General features: G+C 45.8%; 1 protein-coding gene across 1 annotated transcript in view; it reads left to right on the forward strand.

Moving 5' to 3' along the window:
- LOC120847166 (laminin subunit alpha-like) overlaps positions 1-23894 on the forward strand; it is a gene marked incomplete at its 5' end in the record, with an annotated part of 79637 nt that overhangs the window by 38993 nt on the left and 16750 nt on the right. Inside the window, 7 exons of the mRNA XM_042287767.1 lie at positions 1514-1665; positions 4866-4970; positions 6325-6436; positions 7761-7928; positions 11365-11555; positions 14887-15003; positions 16191-16348. Coding sequence (XP_042143701.1) covers positions 1514-1665; positions 4866-4970; positions 6325-6436; positions 7761-7928; positions 11365-11555; positions 14887-15003; positions 16191-16348 — 1003 coding nt within the window. The remainder of the gene's footprint in view (positions 1-1513; positions 1666-4865; positions 4971-6324; positions 6437-7760; positions 7929-11364; positions 11556-14886; positions 15004-16190; positions 16349-23894) is intronic.

Genomic DNA, 23894 nt, shown 5'->3' on the forward strand with positions numbered 1-23894 from the left:
AATGCGTGGTCACATTGTGAGGGTTTTGTGAATGTATGAAGAGTTCGCAATGTCATGTGATGTCATGGTGTGACGTGGCGTCACCTTGTCAAGTGACGTCAGGCTTCCTAATATCTGCACTACTGTTGACAATGTTCTCTAGGCTTGTGCACTGCTTTGTTGTACCACTGCCTCTAGTGGGAGGGGTTTTCTTTGCTGACAGTCAAGAGAGAGGGGGGGTCTGTCACAAAGTTTCAGAATCCTTGAACACAGAAAAGAAAGACGCGTCGTGTTATGTTGCAGAATGACCTCATGTCATCGTCCTAAGACAGATGCCTGCAGATGAATTGCACCCTATAGATTCAAAGAATAAGTGCCAGAAAAAAGGAAGCAAAAGGAGTAGGTGTCCTTCTGTGACAGAACACGTAAACGTTGCAACCAATCGTATAAATCAAAAGGTTAAAAAGATTTTTTTAAGGTTTGTCATAGGCTGACAACCTCTCTGGGTGGCACATATAATTCAACTGCTTTATTTTAATGATTAAAAAGCATGAGAGGACAACGGACACAGAAGGAGACACAGACACAGCGATAAGCACTGTGTCTGTGTCTCCTTCTGTGTCCGTTGTCCTGTCGCGCTTTTTAATCTTTAGGAATCACCAACAAGCCCAACTTTCTACTCTCGTCTGCTTTAGTTTTATTGCGCACATCACGTGTGGTAAAGGAACCGTTGCGCATTACAGCCAGTAGAATTGAAGAAGCAGTTAAAATATTTAGACTGAACTATGCGTGGTGCGATGGATGGCCGAGTGTGTTATTGCATACCGGCTCGTAGCATGAGGAGCGAATGCTCGTGCTGCAGACCCCAGGGATCCCGGGCTCAGTCTCCACCGCTACCCATTTCTATCTTTACAAACATCGTACCGACGTGCGGTCGTCTGTCACCATTGCGCAGTGCACGTTAAAGACCCCAGGTTGGCAGTTGTACTGCACTGGATAAATTTCTCAGCTACAGTTCTAAGAAATCTGAAAAGTCTACATTCCAGTCGTTCTGATTTACAGAGCGAGCTTGGCAAATGATGAGGCTGGATATATGTTAAGACTTAAAAAGCATTGTGCGCTGCGCGACTGGGCATGACGTTTCATCGCACCTACTGTCTCAGCAAAGACAGTTCTTTAAGCCTAAACATAGAGTTTAAGCTGGTTATAACAGACTTTGATTTTGACCGAGATTTCGGTCTGTTGTAAGAGGAGTATGTTGTATCAGATATGAAGTTGAGTCAATGGCATGTAAAGGAAAACCAACCGAACTTCATAGATCGGTATGTTATATCCAAATGTTTGTTGTAACGAGCTTAGACTGTATTTACAGCCTTGTCATTTACCGAGCTCTCTTTATGGATTGCAGCGATTGACTCACCCAAGTGCTTTGCAGGAAAGTAGGGACCAGATGTACATTGGGGCTGTGTTCACTTCTTGCCGTCTAAATGTGCACACAGCACAATTCACCGATGTGCGTTGCTTACGGACGCAGAGTGTGGCGAGTGCGTGCACGCCCTGCTGGATGACACGGACAGCCTGGAGCAGATGATCGACAACATCGGGGACGAGATGCGTGACATCTCCTCCACTTACCTGGCCAACCAGCGGCTGCAGCTCGTCAACCAGACTGCGCACGACCTGAAAGTGGGTCCCTCGTCTTTCTTTCAATTTATGGGATGTACTTGTATTTCCCCAAAGAACTGTAGTCATCAAAATTGGCGGCATGTTTGGTCAACCTCCCAATCGCATTTAAATGCTGTAGCTTTAAAGGTTAAGCGGTGCTTATAGTTTGGATGGTGCCTGGGGCAGGGTTTCTTATGGAAACGAATTGCATCACACCATTGTCTCTTTCTGACACTGAGCGCGCTTCCCTTCAGCACCCCCCGGATGCAAAGCCTTTGCACTGAATTTTCTGGGTCACCTAGAGAAGTGAAGCACGCTTTCTCGCTCTTTCCACCCCTCTGCTCTTCGTGCCACCTTACACCACCTGCTTCTGCTCCTTTCGTTTTTGCGTGCTGGGCTTGTAGCTCGGTCAGCACCGCACTCGGCTTCCACGCCGGTGGCGGGTTCAATCTCTGGCACCGGTCGCCGCTCTTTTTCGGAATCGTCTAGTGGTTAGAAACTGACCTACCTACACATTTTGTGCTTGGGCAGCTCCTGAGGTTGGCTGGCCCTATAACGCTAACGCCTTAAAAGTGCAGCTCCTTGCGGAGCATCAATTATTTTCTTCTTTATGTAGCAAATTAAAATATATCTTGGTGGCATTTAGATTAGCTGTAAATTATTTTATCAATTAAGACATACAAATTCCAAAGGCCAAGAGCATTGTTTCCTTCTTCCACAATCAAATCTTGTAAGAACTACCTCGCGCTACGTATGAACCGTGAGCAAAGCTTACTTTTTTCTTGAGTTATTGAGAGCAATGTTATTAGGTGCACTCAGGTGCGGAAGTTTGCGTAGGCGCTCTGGACCAGTTTCATGTAACATACCGTAAAATACCGAGCAAGTGTCATGCAAAGTTAAAGATAGCAAGTGGTGGTTTGGGCTGGTAGGTCTGTCGTGTACGAGAAAGCGGCACCTAATAAACGTAAGGAAAAAAATAGACAGAAACAGTACAGAGTGCTCCTGTTTTGTCTATCATTGCCCTGGCATTTATTTGGCACTGTTTTCTTGTACGGGAGATCATTTAAAAATATGGGGATGAGTGCTTGTTCGGTTTGAAAGCAGAAAAGCTACGTGGTAGGGCAGGTTTTTGTTTGATCCGATTGAACAGTATAGGAGATATATAGGGGTCTGGCAAAACCCTAATTTTCAAAGCAGACATGGCACTCTCGTCAAGCCTGCTCTACTGCATCGCGCTGTCTTCTTGAAGAGGCATCCAGTGTGGTGAAGCACTTCAGTTAGCTCGGTGGGCTCAGAAGTTTGTTGGGATGGACACTTCATATTTTCTCGGCTTATATTTGAAATGTTTCTGTAGTAAGGGGTGGGCACTTATTGAGACATGGGTGCATACTCGGTTTTGAATGCGAAAGCATTAACTGTCTCATGAAGCGAGCCGACGTCATCACCTTTGAAGCCACGCAAACGGCTCTTAAATGCTCTCCAAATCAAGCTAGCTCCCATTCGCCGGTTAGCCATGGCACCTTTTACGCCGTTTCGATCCCATTGGCTAGCGCACGTCGACCAGGCTCCCATTCGCCGGACACGCAGCGCCAGGTCAGCGCCAGCCGGCGCGCCAACACGCGTAGAGCAAGAATGATGCACATGCTTTCGCACTCACAACTCATAAGAAGTGCTTAGGTGTACCTCAGTTTTTTTTCTTGGTATTTCAGGCTTCAAATCTCACCGGATTTCATGGTGGACACCTATGCTCTGTGTATTATTGGTCACAAAGGCAGTGTTTTCCAGCTCGCTCAAATTTCCTTCTTTTGTAATCGACTGCATCTGATGGAGCAGCTGATGAGATAAAAGAGCTTCGGGTGGTACTCAGTTTTTATACATACCACTTTTTATTATGGCTAAGACGAGCCGGCGCTCGAGAAGTCGGCTTGTTGAATGAAATGGCTCCGGCATATGCTGCCGATCTAGTTCTCAAGGGGGAAAAAACGGAGTACTGTTGGGTTTAAAGGGATACTTCAACAATATTTGAAAGATTCCCGTTGTGTTCAAAAATAGGTTGAATATGATTCCTAATATCCGTAAATGACAATCGCACGTTTGTATATTGATTCTGGTGGCTGTATTTTTCGTTATAAACGGCCCACTCTGGCAAGCGCTCGGAGAAGGCCCAGCGGAGACCACGTGACATCCAACGCAATCGTGACGTAGGTCGTCTCAAGACGAGCAAAGCTACGGCGAGGCTGACGTCGAGAGGATGGCCTAGTCGTTCCAGCCACCGAAGCGGCTGCTTTTGTACGAATTTTGAGCGACGGGTTAATCTTCTATAATCTTGTAGGGGGACAATAACGACTACTGCGGCACACAAAAGGCATTCTCGGGAAGAGGGGAGTTCCTCCTTTCCCCCTTCTCTCGTCGTGGCCGGAGGCGAGACAACCTCCGTCACTAGCTGTCAAGGTTCCTAGACGGACATTACAAGCGAGGCGTTAGCGACATCCATCAGGTGCTCTTTGCTAATCGTTTAATTAGTCTTAAAATTTCTTTTCGAGCCTTTTTTACAAGATATTGGTATGTTCGATGTGATGCTGCTCCTTTGAACACATATAGACCAAGAAATGAGCGCCGAAATTTTGTTGTAGTACCCCTTTAAGCGACCCAAATACAGCCCCAATTCTTCAGTTCTGTCATTGATCGAGCTAATAAACAATTCCTTACATGCAAACGAGCAGGGAAAATAATGGAAAATGTTCCCAGCTTTATATTTGGATATATATAAATTTTATTATGCTCACAATGGTATGGTCCCTTTGAATATATTATCTGAAATGGGCTCATACTTCCCAAGTACCATGTTGAGGCCGGACTTCATGGAGCAAATACGGTGAAATAACACTCAAACAAACTTTGAGGGACCTAAAAAAAAAGTTTGCTAAAGTGGGAGTTCACTTAATTGGATGCAGTGGACATAGTGCTGTTTTGCTGGGCAAGTTTACAAAATTTTCTTCAGCTGTTTGTTTTAGTGGTGTTTCACCGTATGCCGCAAACAATCAATGAACTTTACCCGACGGCGCGTTCGCTTTGTGCAAAGTCTAACAACTGCCGTTGCGATGCCACGTGCAGAGCAAACGTTGGTGCACCGAATTTGTCGCCTCTTTTTCTCGACAGAGTACTCTCCGTGCTTTGCGAGACTACGAGAAAATAAAATAAGACGCTCTTTCCCTCGACAGGAGCAGCTGATGAGCTTCAGCGGAAAGCCCGCCTCCCTGGACGTGAGCCCCCTGGCGCAGAACGTCAGCGATCTGGAAGCACTGGCCTCGACAGTGCGCAAGGACGTGAGTCATTCTCTCGCCTTCATTACTATGGTGCCTGGAAAGCTTCTCCGTCCACCCACTCACATCATGAAGTGTTGTCGCCTCCCACGATCCACACAAAAGCGGAGGTAGATGCGGTAGGCTGCTCTCTGGCTTGACTCTCCACAAAAGCTTCGGCGGCCATTAGTTGCGATGCGTTCGCTCCTAGTTTTTTGCCAGACCTTGTGGTTCTCCTTTGGGCCACTGCCTTTGGGAGTACCACGTTCGCGGTGAGACGCTCTACCACGAAGCGAGTTCGTACTCGCATGGCATGCTGCTCTTTGAGCGCAATCAGACACCAGTCACGTTGGTGACGGTGATAAACTCTGTTTATTAACAACGGAACAAATAAGAAAACAGCGGCTATCAGCTGGTGAACGCCGTTGGTGTGGAAATCGCCCACGGCCGAACAGTCGTTCACAAAGATACAAAGGACGAGGTAAATGCTCACCGGTGCGCCGGGCGGTTCCCCGTTGTCGCCGCCGCCGAATCCCAGGAAGAAGAGAGAGAAAGATCTCGCTGTTCGCTGGTTTTAAGATAACGGCGGGGCGAAGTGGCTAATCAAGAAGCGACACGTCGATCTCCTTTCTGCGGGGGTTCATTACGAAAATCGCCCCCAGAGGGGAAAGGAGGAAGCCACTCAGTGATAAGCAGTGCCACCTCTCGCTACGTCAGCGCGGCCGCCACGGCGCGCCAAAACGCTGACGCGACAGAATGTTCAGGGATCACGATCCCCACAACCTTCTTCGACAAGCTGTCAGGATCGCGACGTCCGACAGCACGACATGATGGCTTCTGCAACGCCAGTTGCCACTCGGAGCCGCTTTTGATGCATTGCCAGTATGGGATGCCAAGCTCACCGGTCAGAGACGCGTTTCGGGTGCACAACGCCTGGAACACCCCTTTGACTGGTGTGTTTACTGCACTACACTCTCTGTGTGTTGCAAGTGGCTGTGATGTGGCCTCAGATTAAGTCGCAGAAGACAGTCTGTCATGCTGTTGGATGTCGCGATTGTGACGGTTGGTGGTAGAAATGCCGGCAAAAAAGGCGATTGGAAACAACGGTCCCCGCCGTCCCAGTGTCCCATTTCGGGTCTGCTTCGGTTTCCATCGACCGTCTGGCTGCTAAACGAGCTGCAGCGGAACAGGCATCTGCAGCTCATGCCGCTGCTCCGCCACCGCTGGGATCACGCCGGCGCGACAGACGTGCAACGTGATCGGGTGGAAATGGAGGAATCGGCAAACCGAGACGTCGTAAATCACGCCACGCGTAACGGGTGCTGTACCTCTGGGGAGGGCGCGCAACCACCGACGATTTCTGCTCTTTTTCGTGCAGGCTTCGAGCCTGGCGCTCTCGGCTACGGCGAACAACCACACGGCGTACAAGACCAGGCTGGAAGCCGACCGGGAAGAGCTCAACGTGGAGAAGACGGTCCAGGAGATGCGAGGTACCGTTTTGTGCGTTTTAATTTAAAGCTCGGCTGCTTCCGTCGAAGTAGTTGACGACGTGTCACGACGGCCGACGAACGAGGAAGCCAGCGTGGACGAGGGTAGAAAGGAAAGCGGCTGGTGAGATTTAAGGGTCAGCCAGGTGTCTTTTTAATCTTGACAACCGCTTCCTTCTTTCCCTCGTTGGATTTGTGTCTTCCTCACTAGACCCACTGAGTAAGCTACACTTGGCGTATCGGCACTGTATTCCCCCGATTGTCTTGCGGGCATTGCCATTTTGTTGCCTGTGCAGAGCGGGTGCAATGGGCGGCCATTACGATTTGAAAATGCGGCTTTTCGCACTTTAGATACGGCGTATTTCCTGAAATTTCAGATAATGTGTGTCGTAAGTAGGGCTCGATGTTTTCGATGACGACTGAAACATTGTGAAAAACTGGGCAATTGTGTTGCATGTTAAACGTGTGGCATCTATGCTCTCTTTTTGTGCGTTAGTTTTTGTGAGCTGGCTTAATGCGTGGCATGTGCACTCGATTCCTGGCGCTGACCCGGGTTTTCAAAAGGTGTGACAGGGTGTCCAGTTGACATCTGCCAGACGCAGAGTGGACGCCCTGCAGGGCTTTTCTTCCAAATAGCAGCTCTACTTACGCCGACGTGTTGTGACATGCTGGAAAAACGCCCACTTAATAAATCTTAATGGTCTGGGTGCTATTTTCACTAAGTGCAAACGCACTTTTACTGCCGATGGCCTCTTCCCCCCGCTCAAAACGAATCAGTGTCAAGCCTTACAGCCACACTTTGATCCAGGTTTTACTTTTGGGCTTCACGAAATGCAGAGCTCCTAGCCAAAGAATGTTTTGCACTAAAAATTGGAGGAAACACCAAAGAAACCCTAATTGGAGCTGTCCTTGGATGAGAGAATTCCAGTAAGCTTTGGAGAAAAGAGAGCCTTATGTACAGCTTTATTCTGTACTGACCCGGGACAGCCCCCTGAACTGACCCTCATTGCAGCTGCTTTCGTCAAGAACTGTGCCATGCCAGTTTTCTCCTTTCATCTTCTCATCGGTACTAGGATGTTTTACAAGTATTTGCATCACGCGTTTGTTTCGTTGAGGAGCGAGGAATTCGACGTCCATGTCTTATTTTTTTAACTTAAGCACCCATAAGTGCAGATTTTTTGCCTGACATCCAAAATTTACTATGAAAAACACTGAATCCAAGAAGAAAAATAAACCCAGAAAAAACAGCCCCAAGCTAAGAAAAATAAACCCCCAAAAGTGTGAAGCATAGCTCTTCTAGCTGCTCCATTCTGCCCCGTCTCTTTAGACATTCTGAGCAGCCTGACAGCCTTCTCCGAGGGCCTGGGCTCGACTTCTACCGCCAACGTGGAGCCGCTGCTCGACGAAGCCACCCGCATCGTGGAGCTTCTCAATGCCACCGAGTTCATGAGGCCCTTCGCCGAAGCAGAGGAAGAGCTGGCGCAGGCCGGAGAAGGTGGGTGTTTCGTTCACTTCTCCGCCGCCGCGATGGATCGATCCATTGCTTTGGTTCTAATGGCACCAAGGTTGCCTCCGTCGGCCAACCGGACACGCGCTTCGAAAACCGCGCCGGCGATTTAAGATGGCTCCAAATCTACTGCAAAGATGTGGCACCTGCTATTTTTGTCGTCTTAGCATGTGGTAGACAATTGGCCGAGTTAAAAATTGGCTGTCTCTTTAGTAACCCTGTGCGAAGAGTGAATCTTGAGTTGGAAGCCATTTCGAAGCGAATGGCGATTTTGACCGAATATTTTTAAATCGAATATCGAATAGTTTCTCGAAGTCTTCCACTACCGTGTGCCATGCGTTTAAAGAAAACTCCAGCTCAACTCATAAAGGTTGTTCCTAACCTTCCACTTGTCCGCATCTAAGCTCGGTTAATTTTATTATAGCTATGTTTATTAACTATGTCATGTAAACGACAAAATTGTCACAGCTATCCTAATCGAGGGGTGTTATAAGTCGGCTTGCTATATGCAAATATTATTTTTCCAAGTTCCAATTTGGCAACAAAAAAGGCTTCTTATGAGTTGTGAATGCGAAAGTATGAATGTCGTTCTTGCACACGTCCTCGTGAAGTTGCCGCGCCTCGCTGACACCGGCCGTGCCGCAGTGGCACAGAATCAGCTGCAGGAATCGGCCGGCATGCTCCGGCAGCCGTGCCGCCACCCGAGCGCGCCAGCCGATTCCATTTATTAGTGCGCTGGAGATGCGGGCAGGCAGCGCCATGGATTGGTGCTAATTGAAACTGACGCGCGGCGGCCTCATTTATTGGCCGTTTTGTGTGGCGTTTTATGCGGCTTCAAAGCTGGGATGCCTCAAATCGTGGCTTCACGAATTTATCTGCCATTTCGCACGGCTGATGACATCGGCTCGCCCCATGGGACAGTTAATGCTTCCGCACTAAAAAAAAAAAACGTTCAGCCTTTCCACTTTAGTAAAGAAGGAAGAGCAGCGGAGCTGTAGCTTCTGTTCTCGGTGATGTCTTTCCAGGCGAGCAATCTGCTCTTCTATTCCAAGGGAATCTGAGCCGTTCGACGCGGTGGAACTTTGGGTGATAGCGGCTTCGCAGCAATTGCGAAACCATTCACGCTGTTGCGCACATCGCCGCTCGTTCCACTCCCACTTTTCTTCCTCCGAAAAAAAGGTTGCTGCCATCTACGAGCGACGGCGGCAAGCAGTTGTGTGGTTGCCGCCATCGCTCATAGATGGCAGCAGGTGTCCAGAGTTCGGTGTCATCATTTCTTTGCTGGTGGACACGATCCTGGGGAAACTAGCCCTTAACAGGTCCGCTGTAAAAGCGAGAATATCGCAGTTCATCTCGAAGCAGATATTGAATAGTGTATTGTTAATTACAACTATTAGAATATTTGTTCAATAGCAGTCTTTGGCATTTACCTAAGGCGTTGTAGCATTTAGAAGCCCCTTTTTTGCTCCCGTCCGTCTAAAACCAGTCTGTCTTGGACGTTATCGCCATACTAAATGGGTTATATATGTAAACTGGCACTTGAACTGCCGGGCGGCCACTAAGAGCGACTGACTTTGTGTCACTACTGGGTCCAGCACTCTCCTTTTGGCAGCCGAGTCCCTCGCTGCTCTTTTTTCACCAAGCTGCACCTGCCGTTGTCGCTCCTGCAGGATTTTGGTGATATACAAAGGCTGCAAGCAAAAGCTTTCATATTGCTTTTGGTCTGCTTTTCTTCTGTTGAGCATTTACCGAGAGAAGTCCTCAGTCCAAGAACAGATGGGCGACTGATCGCTCTTCTCCATCGAGGCTACATCCACGGCGCCAACACGAAGAAAGGGTGACCTTAATAATGCTATCTAGTATTTAAAGAGCAAAATAAAATTGCAATAAAATTTCAGACAGACAATAGGCCAGTGTAAACTGTGATGTCACGTATGCTGCTGCAACCTAGCCTTAATATTATCATTGCAGATTTGTTGAAGTGATGGCTTTTAGGGGCAAAGCTCCTTAGGGTCTAGCCTTGTCCGTCCGGTGTCCGTGCTCACATCGATCTTGCTGGTGCTCGTGCTCGTGAGCTCACGTGCTCACATGCTCGTGCAAAAAAAAAAAAAAAAAATGAAAAAAAAAAAAAAAAAAAGTTTGCGCAGTGGACAGGATTCGAACCTGTGCTGGGAGACCCCAATGGATTTCTAGTCCATTGCCTTAACCACTCGGCCACGACTGCGGCACGAGTAGGGGGCTCTGAGATCTGGTAGTAGCTTAAGAGCTGGGGGTGTCATGGATGAAAGGTTGCATGTAGCCGCTCAACGTCTATACAGGAAAGGGCGCTGCGGTCAAATGCGTATATAATTGCGTTAAACTTTGCATGCATTGGCTCAACGTTAATAGACGAGAAGGCGCTGCGGTCAAATGCTCAAATGCGTATATAACCACGTTCCATACTACACATTCTCTTTCTGACATGGATGAAAAGGAACGAAATGCTCGGCATGCTGCGGCTCAGCATCTGCGCAGACAAGCACCACCAGAGCTTTACCCCAATCAACATCATTCACCACGTGGAGATGCAGTCAATTTTTTAGAGCGCAGCTCTTAGGGGCCCGTTCCCGGCTTGAGCGGCGTCGCCGTCGGCGTTGGCGTCGCCGTCGCCGTCGGCGTCGGCGTAACCAAGGTCATCCCAAGGTCACGTGACCCCCAAGGTCACGTGACCCCTCCCAAGGTCATCTCAAGGTCACGTGACCCCCTGAAGGTCACGTGACCCCTTCCAAGGTCATCTCAAGGTCACGTGACCCCAAGATGACCCCACGTGACCCTTTGAAGGTCACGTGACCCCCAAGTCACGTGACCCCTCTGAGGTCACGTGACCCCCGAGGTCACGTGGTCGCCTCCCCAAGGTCACGTGACCCCCAAGGTCACGTGACCCCTTCCAAGGTCATCTCAAGGTCACGTGACCCCTCTGAGGTCACGTGACCCCTCTGAGGTCACGTGACCCCCCGAGGTCACGTGACCCCTCCAGGTCACGTGACCCCAAGGTCACGTGGGGGTCACCTTTGGGGTCACGTGGCCTTGAGGTCACCCCCAGGTCACGCCTCCCCGAGGTCACGTGACCCCCTCCCCGAAGTCACGTGACACCCCCCCCGGAGCATATTAAAGAATGAGGGGAGGAGGAGGAGAAGGGGGAGGGGTCTACCCTTTCTCAGTACCCTTCACTCCTCCTCCTCAAGAGCTGCGCTCCAATTCGGCGTTACAGGGATTTGTAAACGGCTTTCACTTTTTTTTACCCTCCTTTTAGCTCTTCCTTTTGTTTTTATAGAAGGATGAGTGGCCTTGGCCCTGGCTAATCCTCCTTGTAATAAGTCGCCGAGTGCTCGACATCCGTGCCTCTCTACTCTCTGCTGAAGGTGCCCACTGCGTGCCGTTGCAGGCCTGGAGCGTGCGCAGAACTTCTCGCTGCCGGCGGTGCAGAACGACGCAACCCTGGAGGACCTGCGGCAGATGATGGCGGAGGAGCTGGAGGGGCGCCTCTACGAGCTGGCCAACCACACCCAGAGGGTCGAGGACATGGTGCGGGAGGTGGCCCACCTGCAGAACACGGCTAACGGCTCCCCGTTCAGGGTGAGTGCATCTGCCATCCTGAGCCAGAGGCTCTGCTCCATGCTAACGTGCAGTGCACCATATTAAAAATCACGTTGCTCCGAGAGCAGTTGCCCTCCACAGACCTCTCTTTCTCATGTTGGCATTGATCATGGTAACAAGGTCCCTTGTAGTCGGCGCCCATGGTTCCCAACCTTCCGCTTGTCCACTTCTAAGCTCGGTTAATTTTGATATAACTATATTTATTAACTGGGGCATGTAAATGACATATTTGTCGCAGCTATCCTAATTGAGGGGCTTAATAAACCAGCTTGCTGTATGCAAATGTTTTTTTTTTCTATATCATATTTGACAAAAAACACGGAAATCGTAAGTTACTCCACTGTGTGAAGGTGCATGACCTGCGAAGCTGTTGAGCACACAAAACAGACCCGCCCTAAGGAGCTGGAGGAAACTAGACATGCACAACAGGACCACCCCTCCGGGAGACAGGAAGGAAAGGAAACTAGGCAGGCAAGAGCTGAGAACGACGACTAAGAGGGGGGATTCAATGGCCGAGTGGGCTACAGTGCACACCCAGCTTGACGCGCGTAGAGCGAAAGCTCGCGCTGCAGAAGCCAGGGTTCAAGCCCCACCCCTGCCCGTTTCGATCTGGATGAGCATCGTACCGGTGTGTGGTCGTGTATCACTACTGCGTGATGCACGTTAAAGACCCAGGCTAGCAGTCGTACTGTACTGGCAAAATTGCTCATCTACAGTGTAAACTAGTGTCGCCCCCCCCCTGGCAGAGCGACCTTACGCTGTATAAACACTAAACATCCAATTTGGCTTTTTGACTTTGACGACAAATAGAGGGCAGTGCGAGCGTAAACATGGCCGACGCTGGTCGCACAGTGGCAAATCTTCGAGAAACTTTTATTATCTACCTGGGAGTCTACTGATCTTGAAAATGGTGCCTATTGATAACTTATCTACTTAATAGACCTATTGCTAAATTACCCAAGCATCGAGGAGAATGCAGGGAATGGTGTTCCACGCGTTGCATGTGCTGGCGTCTGTAGCAATAACTGTTCTAAAGTAAAAGCCTAAACAAATGGCATCTTGCATGCACGTTTGTCAACGCTGAGGCATTCTGCTACAGATCTAGTGAAGAAAAACGTTTGGTATTACATTATTTTTCAAACGATAGTTTTCTCAAACAAAGTCAGTGTGTTTCTGATAAAAACGACTATAATTTATTTGACAATTCATGTATGCAGATGAAGCTTTGCACTGCATTCTGCCTCACAACTGCCAGTATATACTGTAAATTTAATTCATAATAAGCAAAAGGTTCAAAAGTTAACTCTTTTGGGTAGTGTCCCCCTTAATGTAACCAGTAATATAATGTGATTTTTGTTTTGTTTTGTATTTTGCAATTTTTTCTAGCTGCATTGTTACTTGTTGTGTAGTGCACTTTCAAACCTTCTTATCTATTTATTTATTCAACATACCCCTAAGGCTCTCCAAGGGAGGATATTATGTAGGGTACAATATAGAATATATTGTATTCACGTCTAACGGGACATTTTGTTTGCTTCTATGTTCACCCACTGTGCAATGCCTCGAATCCCGGAGAAAAGCTCACCGGAGAAAAGCTCACCGGAGATAAGCTCACCGGAGATAAGCTCACCGGAGAAAAGCTCATCGCAAAACCGGCGGATGCGGAGAAAAGCTCACCGGCCATTGAGCGTATGCGAAGAAAAGCTCACCGATTTTTTTTCTTCTTTTTATATGGAGGCTATTGGATCATGCGTAACATATATCAATTTATTATCATTAAAATTTGTCAGCTTTGTAAAAAAGAAAATGTCCTTTTTTTGTATTATTTGTTAAGCTTATTAGGTATATTGCTCCCAAATTAATAATTGCGGGCGAGTGTTTTCTGTGGCTTACTCTGTAGGCAACGAAAGCCCAACTCAAATTTGTATGAACTTGAAAAACAGAAAAAAGTTCGAAAACTTAATAATGTCTGCCTAAAACCTAAAAATCAAAACTGTAAATGCCAAAGATCCGAAAGTGCATGCGGACAACAACGCGGTGCTTGAAATTCTCTTTGAAGCTTTTGTTAATTTTTGAAAATAGGACAAAACAGTCAGCAGGATATAAAAACTTTTTTTCTTTCACGGAGAAGCACGTTTTCTAGCCGTTCGTGCTGGTGTTTCTACACGTTGCCTTTGTGTGATAGTGCCTTTCTACGGCGAGGCACCAATGACCTTCAGAGCTGCACACTGGCACCGTTGTTACTCGTGACCTATATAAGAAGTAGTCTTCTTTAAGGTGGCGAATAGGGCGAGTTGGTAAACGTTATACATGATAAAAACCGCTCAAACGACGACGACGGAGTGAAGACAACAAACACGACAGGACGAATCTGTTCTCGCAACTAAAGTTTTGTTAGTGAATTTAACAAAAAAAAAAAAACAAAAAAAAACAGCGTAGCCGATACTGATACATCAACAAACACCTACTTACCTATTAGGCACTACACAATATTTGAAACTGAAACGGTTCACCACACCGCTATTCATATTAGCTCACAAAGAACAAACATCTTTATTTGACAGAGCTACCGATGGCACCTTGCCAGTTGCCAATAAATTGTCTTTTTCACCGGTGTACGATGTTATGATTTTGTACTATGCGAATTATGTTAAATTACAACGTTTGATGCAGAATCCGCTAAGTTAAAGAAAAAATTGGTGAGCTTTTTTCCGCATCCGCTCAACAGCCGCGGTGAGCTTTTCTCCGCATCTGCCGGTTTTGCGGTGAGCTTTTCTCCGGTGAGCTTATCTCCGGTGAGCTTTTCTCCGGTGAGCTTTTCTCCGGTGAGCTTTTCTCCGCCGCCCCAATGCCTCACCTCTCTCTCGGATTCAGTCATTCTATAACGCCATTGCTCCACCCCACCTTGATATATCTGCAGCTGTTCAATGTACCGTCGCCATTTGGATAATCTTACATTTGTCTCTTAACTTTATGTGTGTTTAGGATTTTTTGTTTGTTTGCTGGTTTTGCTGTTTGTGTTGGTGCACCAAGGGGAAGACCGATCTGGTTGTTTTTGGGCACCCAAAATAGAGAATATTATTATTATTATAAAGTAACAAATATCTAAACATAACGGCAAAACAAGAAAAATGTACAAAAACAAGTTAAAAGGATTAGTAAGATAGGTAAGACAAGTGAAACACAATTGAGATAAATTGTATGTTATTGTCACTCTACAATGAGTTCATGGAATTTTGTTACCTCGTCTTTGGTGGCTCTGTGTGCTGGCGGATTATTCCAATTGAATATTCTTTGTGGCTTGGTTCAGGGGATCATTGCCCAAAGCGAGGAGCTCAAGTTGCAGTCCGAGGCACTTCAGAAGGAGGCCAGGGAACTCCTTCGGGCCTGCCAGGACTACTACCCGGACGCAGAAAACGCCTATGAGGTGAGCACCCATGCTACCTTACTGAAAGCGATGGCCTTTCACAAGGAGTGTTGGGAAATGCGCTCAGAATCTTACATAATATGCTTGCTAGTGGAGTAAACTTAAATCTTTCTTACTACAGGAAAAGAGGCTGTTATGGGGTGATCTCAAGGAAAAATTGTTTAGCTGCAAATATCCCTACTAGGTATAATTCTGTACAAAGCATACCAAAATGTAGCTAAAGGAATTCTCTTTTCAAAAACGAAAATGTCATTAAGATATTATGTAGCACAAAAAATGTAATGTCAAATTTTGTGTAACCAATGCAGAAGTTATTTTAATTTGATGTACCTTGCAAAGTATTAGGAGTAAAAAAAATTAAAACATATATTTTGTAGCTTACTTTTCTAGAAACAACTCCTGCGAATTTGAACAGTTTCCATGCAAAACCTCTTGTTTTGTGACGACCGTACCATTCCTTAAAGCCCCACCCAACTCGTTCCATGCTACTCCGTAGCCTGATGCCGAGGTCAGGACCGGGCCGCTTTTTCAGAGAAAACTCCACTCGTTTTCCTGCTGACAGCATAAAACCAATTGTACGTAAGGTTGACGCCCTGCAGGTGAAAAATAAAGCGTTTCGAACACACCCAGTGTGTCCACAGAAGCTCACGGAGGCAAGAAATGCCTTCAGCGAGCTAACACGAAACGTACCGACAGGCACCTGTGGATAATTCCTGCTGGTTCGACCCACTGCCACAATTGAAACTAAGATCCAATGAAAGTCATCTTCTGACTCACTGCTGCCACTTTTATCCAGAAAACTAATTGCATATGCACCGGAATCACGAGACAGGTGATGTTGCTGAGGGGCGTCGGCGTGCAGCGAAGACGCTGTGCCTGTACGATCACTCACGATCTTGGAACTTTAAAGTCACGCAAAATAACGCCCCCTCGCAGAAGAGAAAAAAAAAAATGAAACGGAAACTTAAAGCAGAGTTCCTTCTTAATATCCCAGATGGCATTGCATGTCTCAAAATGGCGCTGAACATCACCGCGAAGCGACGAGGTGCATTCAGTGTCACTACTGCCCCTGCCAGAATAGTGTGCCCGTCGGTTTCGTGAAGTATAATGCGGGCGAATATGGAATGCACCTTTGACGATGCAACGCACCTCCAGATTATGACCGCCCCGGCCCGTTTTGCCCCCAGGGCCTGCGTGAGAACTCTGCCCGTCTGCGAGACATGGTGGACCAACTGCAGACGTTCCTGGAGAAGCTGAGCCCTGCGACGGAGAAGGCCGTGCCCTACGTGCGGGAGGCGGAGATCCACTCGCACAAGCTCCAGCAGCAGGCCAGGGAGTGCCAGACGTGAGTCCCTTGCGTCGGGAGGGCACGGACAAAGGCGGGAGCACGGTGTAGGAAGGCTCTTTAGGTGTGGAGACTCCTCTCCTCGCCCCGTCGGAACGGCGAACACATCATCTCCCCTCCTTTCCTATGTTTTCTCCGCCTGCCCCTAGAGGGCGCCAAAACGTTCAGGCCATCCGGTCGCCGGCCCTCTGCCGAAACGTGGGCCAAGTCACCCATTGCTTCCGCCCCCTCTAATTGTTTCCAAATTTTTTTTTTTTTTTGCAATGGTGAAAAGAGCATAAAAGAAATGTAAAAAACCAAAGATCCGAACTTGGAAATGGCCAAACATTTGAATGAACACGCCGACTGCTCTCCAGCCTGGGGAAACGTGAACATTTTAGAAAGGGAAAACAATGACATGAAAATATTAGTAAAAGAGACGATCAGGATAAAGACGTCTGCCGAATGCATCAGTCACATGCTCGGTTGTTGTTCTTCTCCGAATTGAGGGCGACTAGTATGGGATTGTCTTGCATGCGGTAGACGCAGACACAACAGACTGCCCATCTGTTCAGGGTCGGATTCTGTCTGGCGTTCTCGTGGAATGCAGACACCTCCGTGGAAGGCAGACGCTTCTCTGGTTTCAGTCGAACGTGCAAAAGGGTTCGGATCGCATGAGAATGCAACAGGACTTCAAAGGAAAAAACCGAGATGCAAAGAAGCAGTCTCGAGAGAAGAAGGAAGAGTCCCGACTGTGCGACTCGTAATGTGGAAAAGAACTCCAAAAGCAACTATAGAGTATGTCATACATTAAGCAATGTTTGAACAGCATCTCTTTTTACAGCAATTTTTTTTTATTTTTTTTTTAAGTTTGTGATTGTATTATTATTATACTTATATCAGAAGTGCCATTAATACAACCGGTTTGTTTTCCTTGACGAGTGTGGTGACTATAAACTTTTGTTGCAATCTGCTACATGCCAACGTAAGTGTACTAACAAAGTAAACCTTTCAAAGAAAGCTGCTTTCATTAAACTGCGTGCAAAATGTGTAACTTCGTGCCAGTTCGGTCAGCAGTTCAATTTAGCAGGACTCAAAGGCTGCCTTAATATGTAAAAGAATAATCACGTTAGCTGCCCCGCATGTTGAAAAAAAATTTTTTTTTTATTAGTCCAGTTGAATTAACAGTAATTTGCGAACCCAATATATATATTTTTTTAGAAAAGTCACGCGAACGGAGCTTAAAACAATTCAGTTTATTATCCGCTAACAAGGTTTGTGTTAAACATTCTTTATTTTTGTGCATTCTTTTTTTTTTCTTTCGGTCGCACTCAAGTTATCGTTTACCTGCGATGCATTCAGAGTTTATTCATTTTACAAACGCTTACCGACGTTAATGTAAGCTAGGCTAGAAATTATCTACAGCAGAGGGATATTTCTTTCTCACTCGTAGACCCCGCGTCAGCTGGTATTAGGGAGTTACTCTTGTTTGTCCGCCTGCCATTTTTCGGGTTATGTAAACTTCAGTGTGCTGAGAGAGATGATAGTGGCCCCACCTACATACCACATCGTACGCGAACCCGTAGCCACCGAAAGCAAGCTGTACGCCGAGCAGGCAGCTAGCACAAGTAGCCCGGTACGCTGCCGGCCTGAAACTTACGGCGCCATCTAGGGGTGGCTCCGTGAAGTGAAGCGCGCAGGGTGTCATTATCTGGTCGCAGCGGAGAGCGGAGTCTCTACACCTAAAGAGCCTTCTTACACCGGGGGCGGGAGCTAGAGTGTTGCGACAGCAGTGAATGACCACTTCGTTACAGTGATACATTCAAACCCGTATATATAGAATTCAAAGGGAAGTGTAAAATATTTTGATATAATGACAATTGACCCGTAAGTGATGACGTCACAACATGGCGTCTGGGTCCAAACAAATCGTTGCTAGGGACGTTGCTATGGACCAATGCATGGAGACTCCAGATGAGGCTAAATGTTTGCTTACGAGTAAGTAAATAATTTTTTGTAAGCAACCTAACTTTTTGATATCTAATTATTAAGATGTTATTGTCGTCTCAGTGTCGTATTCCGACGATGAAAGCCATTTTGGGAGTATTACACTTCGCTTTGCTTTGGTAGCAGACGACACGGTTGCAGCGGGCGTCTATTGCGGCAAAAACAAGTGCATCGCTATGGCAGTAGAGGCCTCCGCATTGTGCGTTTTTTTCTGTGAAGAACCGAGTTTAGTTGAAAGGGGTGAAAATGCCGTTAAGTCCAACCATGTCATGCAAATCAGTTACGACGACGATCTTAAGTGCTTTACCGGCGTAGTGCAGGCCAGCATGAAAAACAGATCGTACGCCGTCGAGGTAAGTCGTTTATTATTATTATTATTAAGGTTGTCAGGTTATTAAAGAATCGCATGTCTATCGCAATTTCGCACTAGTTTGCTTTTTTTTTTTTTTTTTTTGTATACATCAAATTTTGTGGATGTGATCTTTTGTTGAAGATCTCCATCGAACCCGCGATGCGAGTACAACCTGTAAAATGCATCGTAATTTTAATAACTGTAGACTAGTGGGCCCCTTTTTAGTGTTGTTAATTTCATTGTAGAAGGCTGATTTTTTAATTGTGCGCAATTAAAAAGACCCCTCTTGTAATCATTGATTTACGTTGAAACCGCGAAAATATATAGTTCAATGTAAAATACATTGTAGTTATAAGAACTTTAGACAACTTAGAAGACCCCTCTTAATTGTTTTCATCTATCGAATTGAGAAAATAACATATAAATACATTTTAAAAAATTAATTGGGATATAGCTATATGTCGCTGTCAAGCTTCAAAGAAGCATGCTCGTGAAGCTGAGTAAGATTTTGCAAACAGGAAATTCTAATGACAGGTACATAGAGCTGAACTAGGGAATTTTATAAAAAAATCTTTTTCTTCAGGTTGAAATGACGAACCCCAAGACTGTGGCCAGGGCCACCTGCAACTGCCCTCGAGGTTCCCTTCGATGCCATCACATGGCAGCTCTCCTCCTCTTTGCTCATAAAAATATTTCCTGCACAGATCGAGCTTGCACATGGACCATGAAGACGACTTCAAAGGACAGACAGGTTGGACCAGTCGAGACTCTGATTCCGAGTCCATGTACTTCCGCTTCACTGAATCGGCCCGTTAGTGAGGAGGACAAAGACTGGATTAGGAGTCGCCTGGATGCTCTTGGGGCCACAGTTGGCTACACATGGCTGTTGTCCAGAGAGCCAGACATGCCCATTCATGTCACTATTGAGGACCTAATATTTAGTGATGAATACACCCAGGCAGCCGACCGAACCGCCTATCTGGTTGAGAAAGCCGCAAAGTCACGTGAAGAGATCCAGCAGCTGGCAGAGTCTACAGCTGGACAACGCACAAATCCGCTGTGGCAAGTGGAGAGAAAGCTACGCCTGACCGCGAGTAACTTTGGAAAAGTCCTCAAGGCGTGTGAGAACGACAGCTTTCCTCCTTCACTCTTTCGTCACCTACTTGGCGAATACTCACTGGAAGGTGTAAAAGCTGTCCAATGGGGCATCATCCATGAACCAGATGCTATCAAGGCATTTAGCGAAGCCACCAGCCTGACGCCAACGCCAACAGGGCTCTGGCTGCACGAGTCGGGCCTGTTAGGTGCATCACCGGATGGTCTTGTTGGAGACGAGGCTGTTCTTGAAGTAAAATGCCCATGGAAATTTCGTGAGGGGTCGTTGCTATGCCACTTGAAGGACGCCAAGGACTACAGCCTACGTTATGATGGCAGCAGCGTGCTTGTGAACAAAGGCCATGACGACTACCACCAACTCCAAGCTCAGATGTATTTTGCGAAGCGAACTAAGGGGTACCTCACGATCTGGAACCCAAAAGGCAGTATCACTGTTGGCATTAAGAAGGATGCAGAGTGGGCAGCTAATCTCGACATTCTACTGCACTTTTATCATGACACTTTTATTCCACACTTATTCACGTACTAGCAATATGTAGATCATGATTAAAGTAATCATGATTCTTGTCTCACGGTTACTACAGTCGTGATAGCTGACCAGCTTGCGTGTACTTTAATCAGTGTTGGGAAGTACTTTAAGTACATTGTACTTAAAAGTACTTTTTCAAGTAGGTTTAGGTAACTTGTACTTTACTTGAAGTACATTCTCTGAGCATGTAGTACTTTACTTAAAGTACATTGTATTTATAGTACTTTACTTCAAGTACTGGCCAGTGTACTTACTACTTTACTTAAAGTACATTGTATTTATAGTACTTTACTTCAAGTACATTGCAGCCAGTGTACTTACTACTTTACTTGAAGTACATCACGTCTCATTTACTTTGTACTTTACTTGAAATACTTTTTAGGTGTACTTTACCCAACACTGACTTTCATGCTCATCTTACGTATGTCACTGAACTCGAACACAAAGGCATTTACAGGTGCTGCTCTTCATCATCACACATTTGGTCATTTGTTTACTACTTCTCATGTTAGGAGCATCTTTTTGCCACGAATTGATACAAAACATGTTTACTAGTATTGCTACAGAGGGGAACTATGCACATGCTAGTGTATTTTTAGCTCCACATTCTCAACTCAGGCAGTCTAAACATGACATTGCATTTTCTCGCATTATTCTCGCATTTAACCACAAATATAAAAGCCATTGTTCATTTGTTTATGCCTACTATGTCATGCTCTGTACAGTTTGTTGTCTATAATTATTCATGCAAAATAAAAGAAACTGAAAATGATCCAGTTCAATCTAACGAATCCTGTCTTTTCTACACGAGAGACATGGCTGCATGCATTTCGCACTACTACACATCAAGAGACATCATTCAATGAGTGAAGACGAAGGAAGACATGACCAGCCCAGCTGTTAATCATTACTGCAGCCACATATATTTAGTTTTTGTCTGAAGCATATGACTTCAGTATTTTTTTATACTAGCTGTGTCTTTCAAACAGTTACATCTCTGACCTGTCAAGCTTCCATTGTGAACTATTTAGTGTTCCTCAATAATCTCGCTCTGTATTTTATACTTTGTTTTTTTTTCTACAGAGCTCTCTCCATCAGTGAGCTGAATGCAATGTTAAATAGGTAGGGACTGGAGCAAGCAGTACTCACTGGCACATATTTATAGGAATTCATTTGGAAATATTTATTTACATATACCTCACAGATACAGGGGCTTCCAGTTCCACACTTAAATTCTCAAATATCTTTTAAAATAGCAGAAACCCCCAAGCAACCTTCGCTGAGAACAGAGAATTGAGCATTATTATAATTAAGAGACTTCCAAATCTTGTTAGCCACTATGTAAGCTAGTGAGGAAGCTTATAATCAAAGGCTTAAATGCATGGCTCAGTCATGTCTAAACTGCCTATACACCTTTCTTAGGGTAAAGACAGCCAAGAAACTTTTTTTTGGTCAAAAAATCCTTATGCATTCAGTATTTGAGTAAGGAAATTAGGGAAAGTATGGATGGCAACTGAAATTATACCAAGTTATCCGTGTTTCATTTATTGTAGAACATCCATGGCCTCTCGACTATTGTGTTTGAAATATAGTTTAATAATCAAAAGTTCATCCAAGAAAAGAAGTGCACATAACAACATGCAATGCAACATGCCATGCGAGTTCGGTTGGTGTCCTGAATTACTTTCCTTGTTTCTTAATAACGCAAACCTCTAAAGAGAAACACCTGCCTTTAGTAGGAATACAAGGGTGACTTCCACTTGTGATGACACACACATTTTTCACCAGTACGAGAATTGAACACATAACACAGGGGCCAAACTGGTGAAATGCTGCTGCACCCACAATATATTTACAAGCTGGGTTGCTAAAAAGGCATTTTTCGACATATAGAACAATAGGTGCATGAAAAACGGAAGCTAAGGTGAGGTTTCTGTGCGTTTGGCCTAGAACAGTCTAAACTCGTAATTCAGACCTTGATGATGAACAACATTTTGGTACATTGTAAAAAGAGTGGGCACTATGCAGATCCAAGGTTGAATCACCGGCAGGAAGAAAAACCAGCCAAACCTGGCAAATAAGTATACAAATGTCTGCTTCAACCAGATTACTTGGAATGAGTTTATAGTGGATGTGCACGCTTTACCTGGGAGTAGCTTACCAGTTAGGGGTGCAAAAATCTGCATAATTTTCTAATAAGGGGTCAAATATCGCCCTATTCGATTCAGCGTCTTAAGCATGTGAATCAAATGTTTTCTAAAGTTTCAAATATTTTTCTAATAATTTTCGAAGATTCAGTACCACTCTAAATGATTCATGCCACAAATTTTTCTTCACAGGCCTTTGCCACACACCTATACAGGATGATCGCGAGCAGTACCGGTCAATGTTCGTATGGGGTCATTCTACCTGTCTTCTACTGCGCGTATACTGTTAACTGCACACTTTTTCATGAAATTAATCTTGCATGCTTTGAATTATAAATCTTCAACTACTTCTATCCTAATGTGGCTTGTGGAAAGACGTGTAATTACAAGTTGTATAATTTTTTTCTTGCAATTGTTTCTGCTATCTGAGTTGTGAGCTCACATTCCGCATCTTGACCTTGTTCGTTTCTTCTGTTTTGGGTATGTACTTTGTATTGACTGACTCCGAGTGGCCTCTTGATGTGATTTATATGCTTCTTTTGCACTTTACATTCTGCCAAAATCCTGCTGTGGCAAGAAAACTCGTACAAACTGTTATAGTTTCTGCCTCTATCTAATCACACCTTTTAATTCTAGTAATTTGTATATAGCATTTTGTTCTTTTAATGCTTTCTAAAAAAACATAATAATTTATAGTCTGCACCCAACTCTTCGGTAACTAATAGAAAATTATTCGATTCGCGCTCGATTTGATTTGGAAAATCATTATTCACACCCCTTTTACAAAAGCTACTTCCAGGCTAGTTCTTCGGCCTGTAAAACTGTTCGACTTCCTTCAGAAGTGGATTTTGGAAATTTGTTAGAGCAGCACAGACTTCCCAGACTTTTGAGGCGATGGGAAAAAATGTAACTGGAATGTATTCCAGTATCGTGTAGCCCTTAATGCGACCGATCGCCCTCTCAACGTGCACACGGGCCCTGGCAATTGATTTCGTCAGCAGGACCTGTTGTGGTGTGAATTGTGGCGTTGAGAGGAACGGTGGTATGTTAAGGCTCACTCCAGGAGGGAGGAGGTCTCTGATCAGGAAGCCCTTGTCTGCGAGGACAAGGTCCCCTGGCACCAGTTGTTTTAGCACGCCACAGTCCTTCACGATATCTTTGTCCGTGTTGGATCCTGGGTAGAGTTTGCTGACATACGTCACAACCCCATTTGGCGCCACACCAACCAGGCCTTTCAGAGTAGTGCTGCGCTTGTAGGGGCTGTACAAGATGTTCTGGAGTTTCATCTCCTGTTGCATTGTAGAAAAAAATGAAAACAAAGTTATTGAGGATTTTTGAAAGACAAATGAGCAGATTAGCTCAGACTGTCCTGAAACACAATAGCACTCAAATTATATCTCTTGAAGTGGCACGAGT

This window comes from Ixodes scapularis, unplaced genomic scaffold (genome assembly GCF_016920785.2).
Source record: "Ixodes scapularis isolate PalLabHiFi unplaced genomic scaffold, ASM1692078v2 ptg000303l_1___fragment_1__unscaffolded, whole genome shotgun sequence".
NCBI lineage: Eukaryota > Metazoa > Arthropoda > Arachnida > Ixodida > Ixodidae > Ixodes > Ixodes scapularis.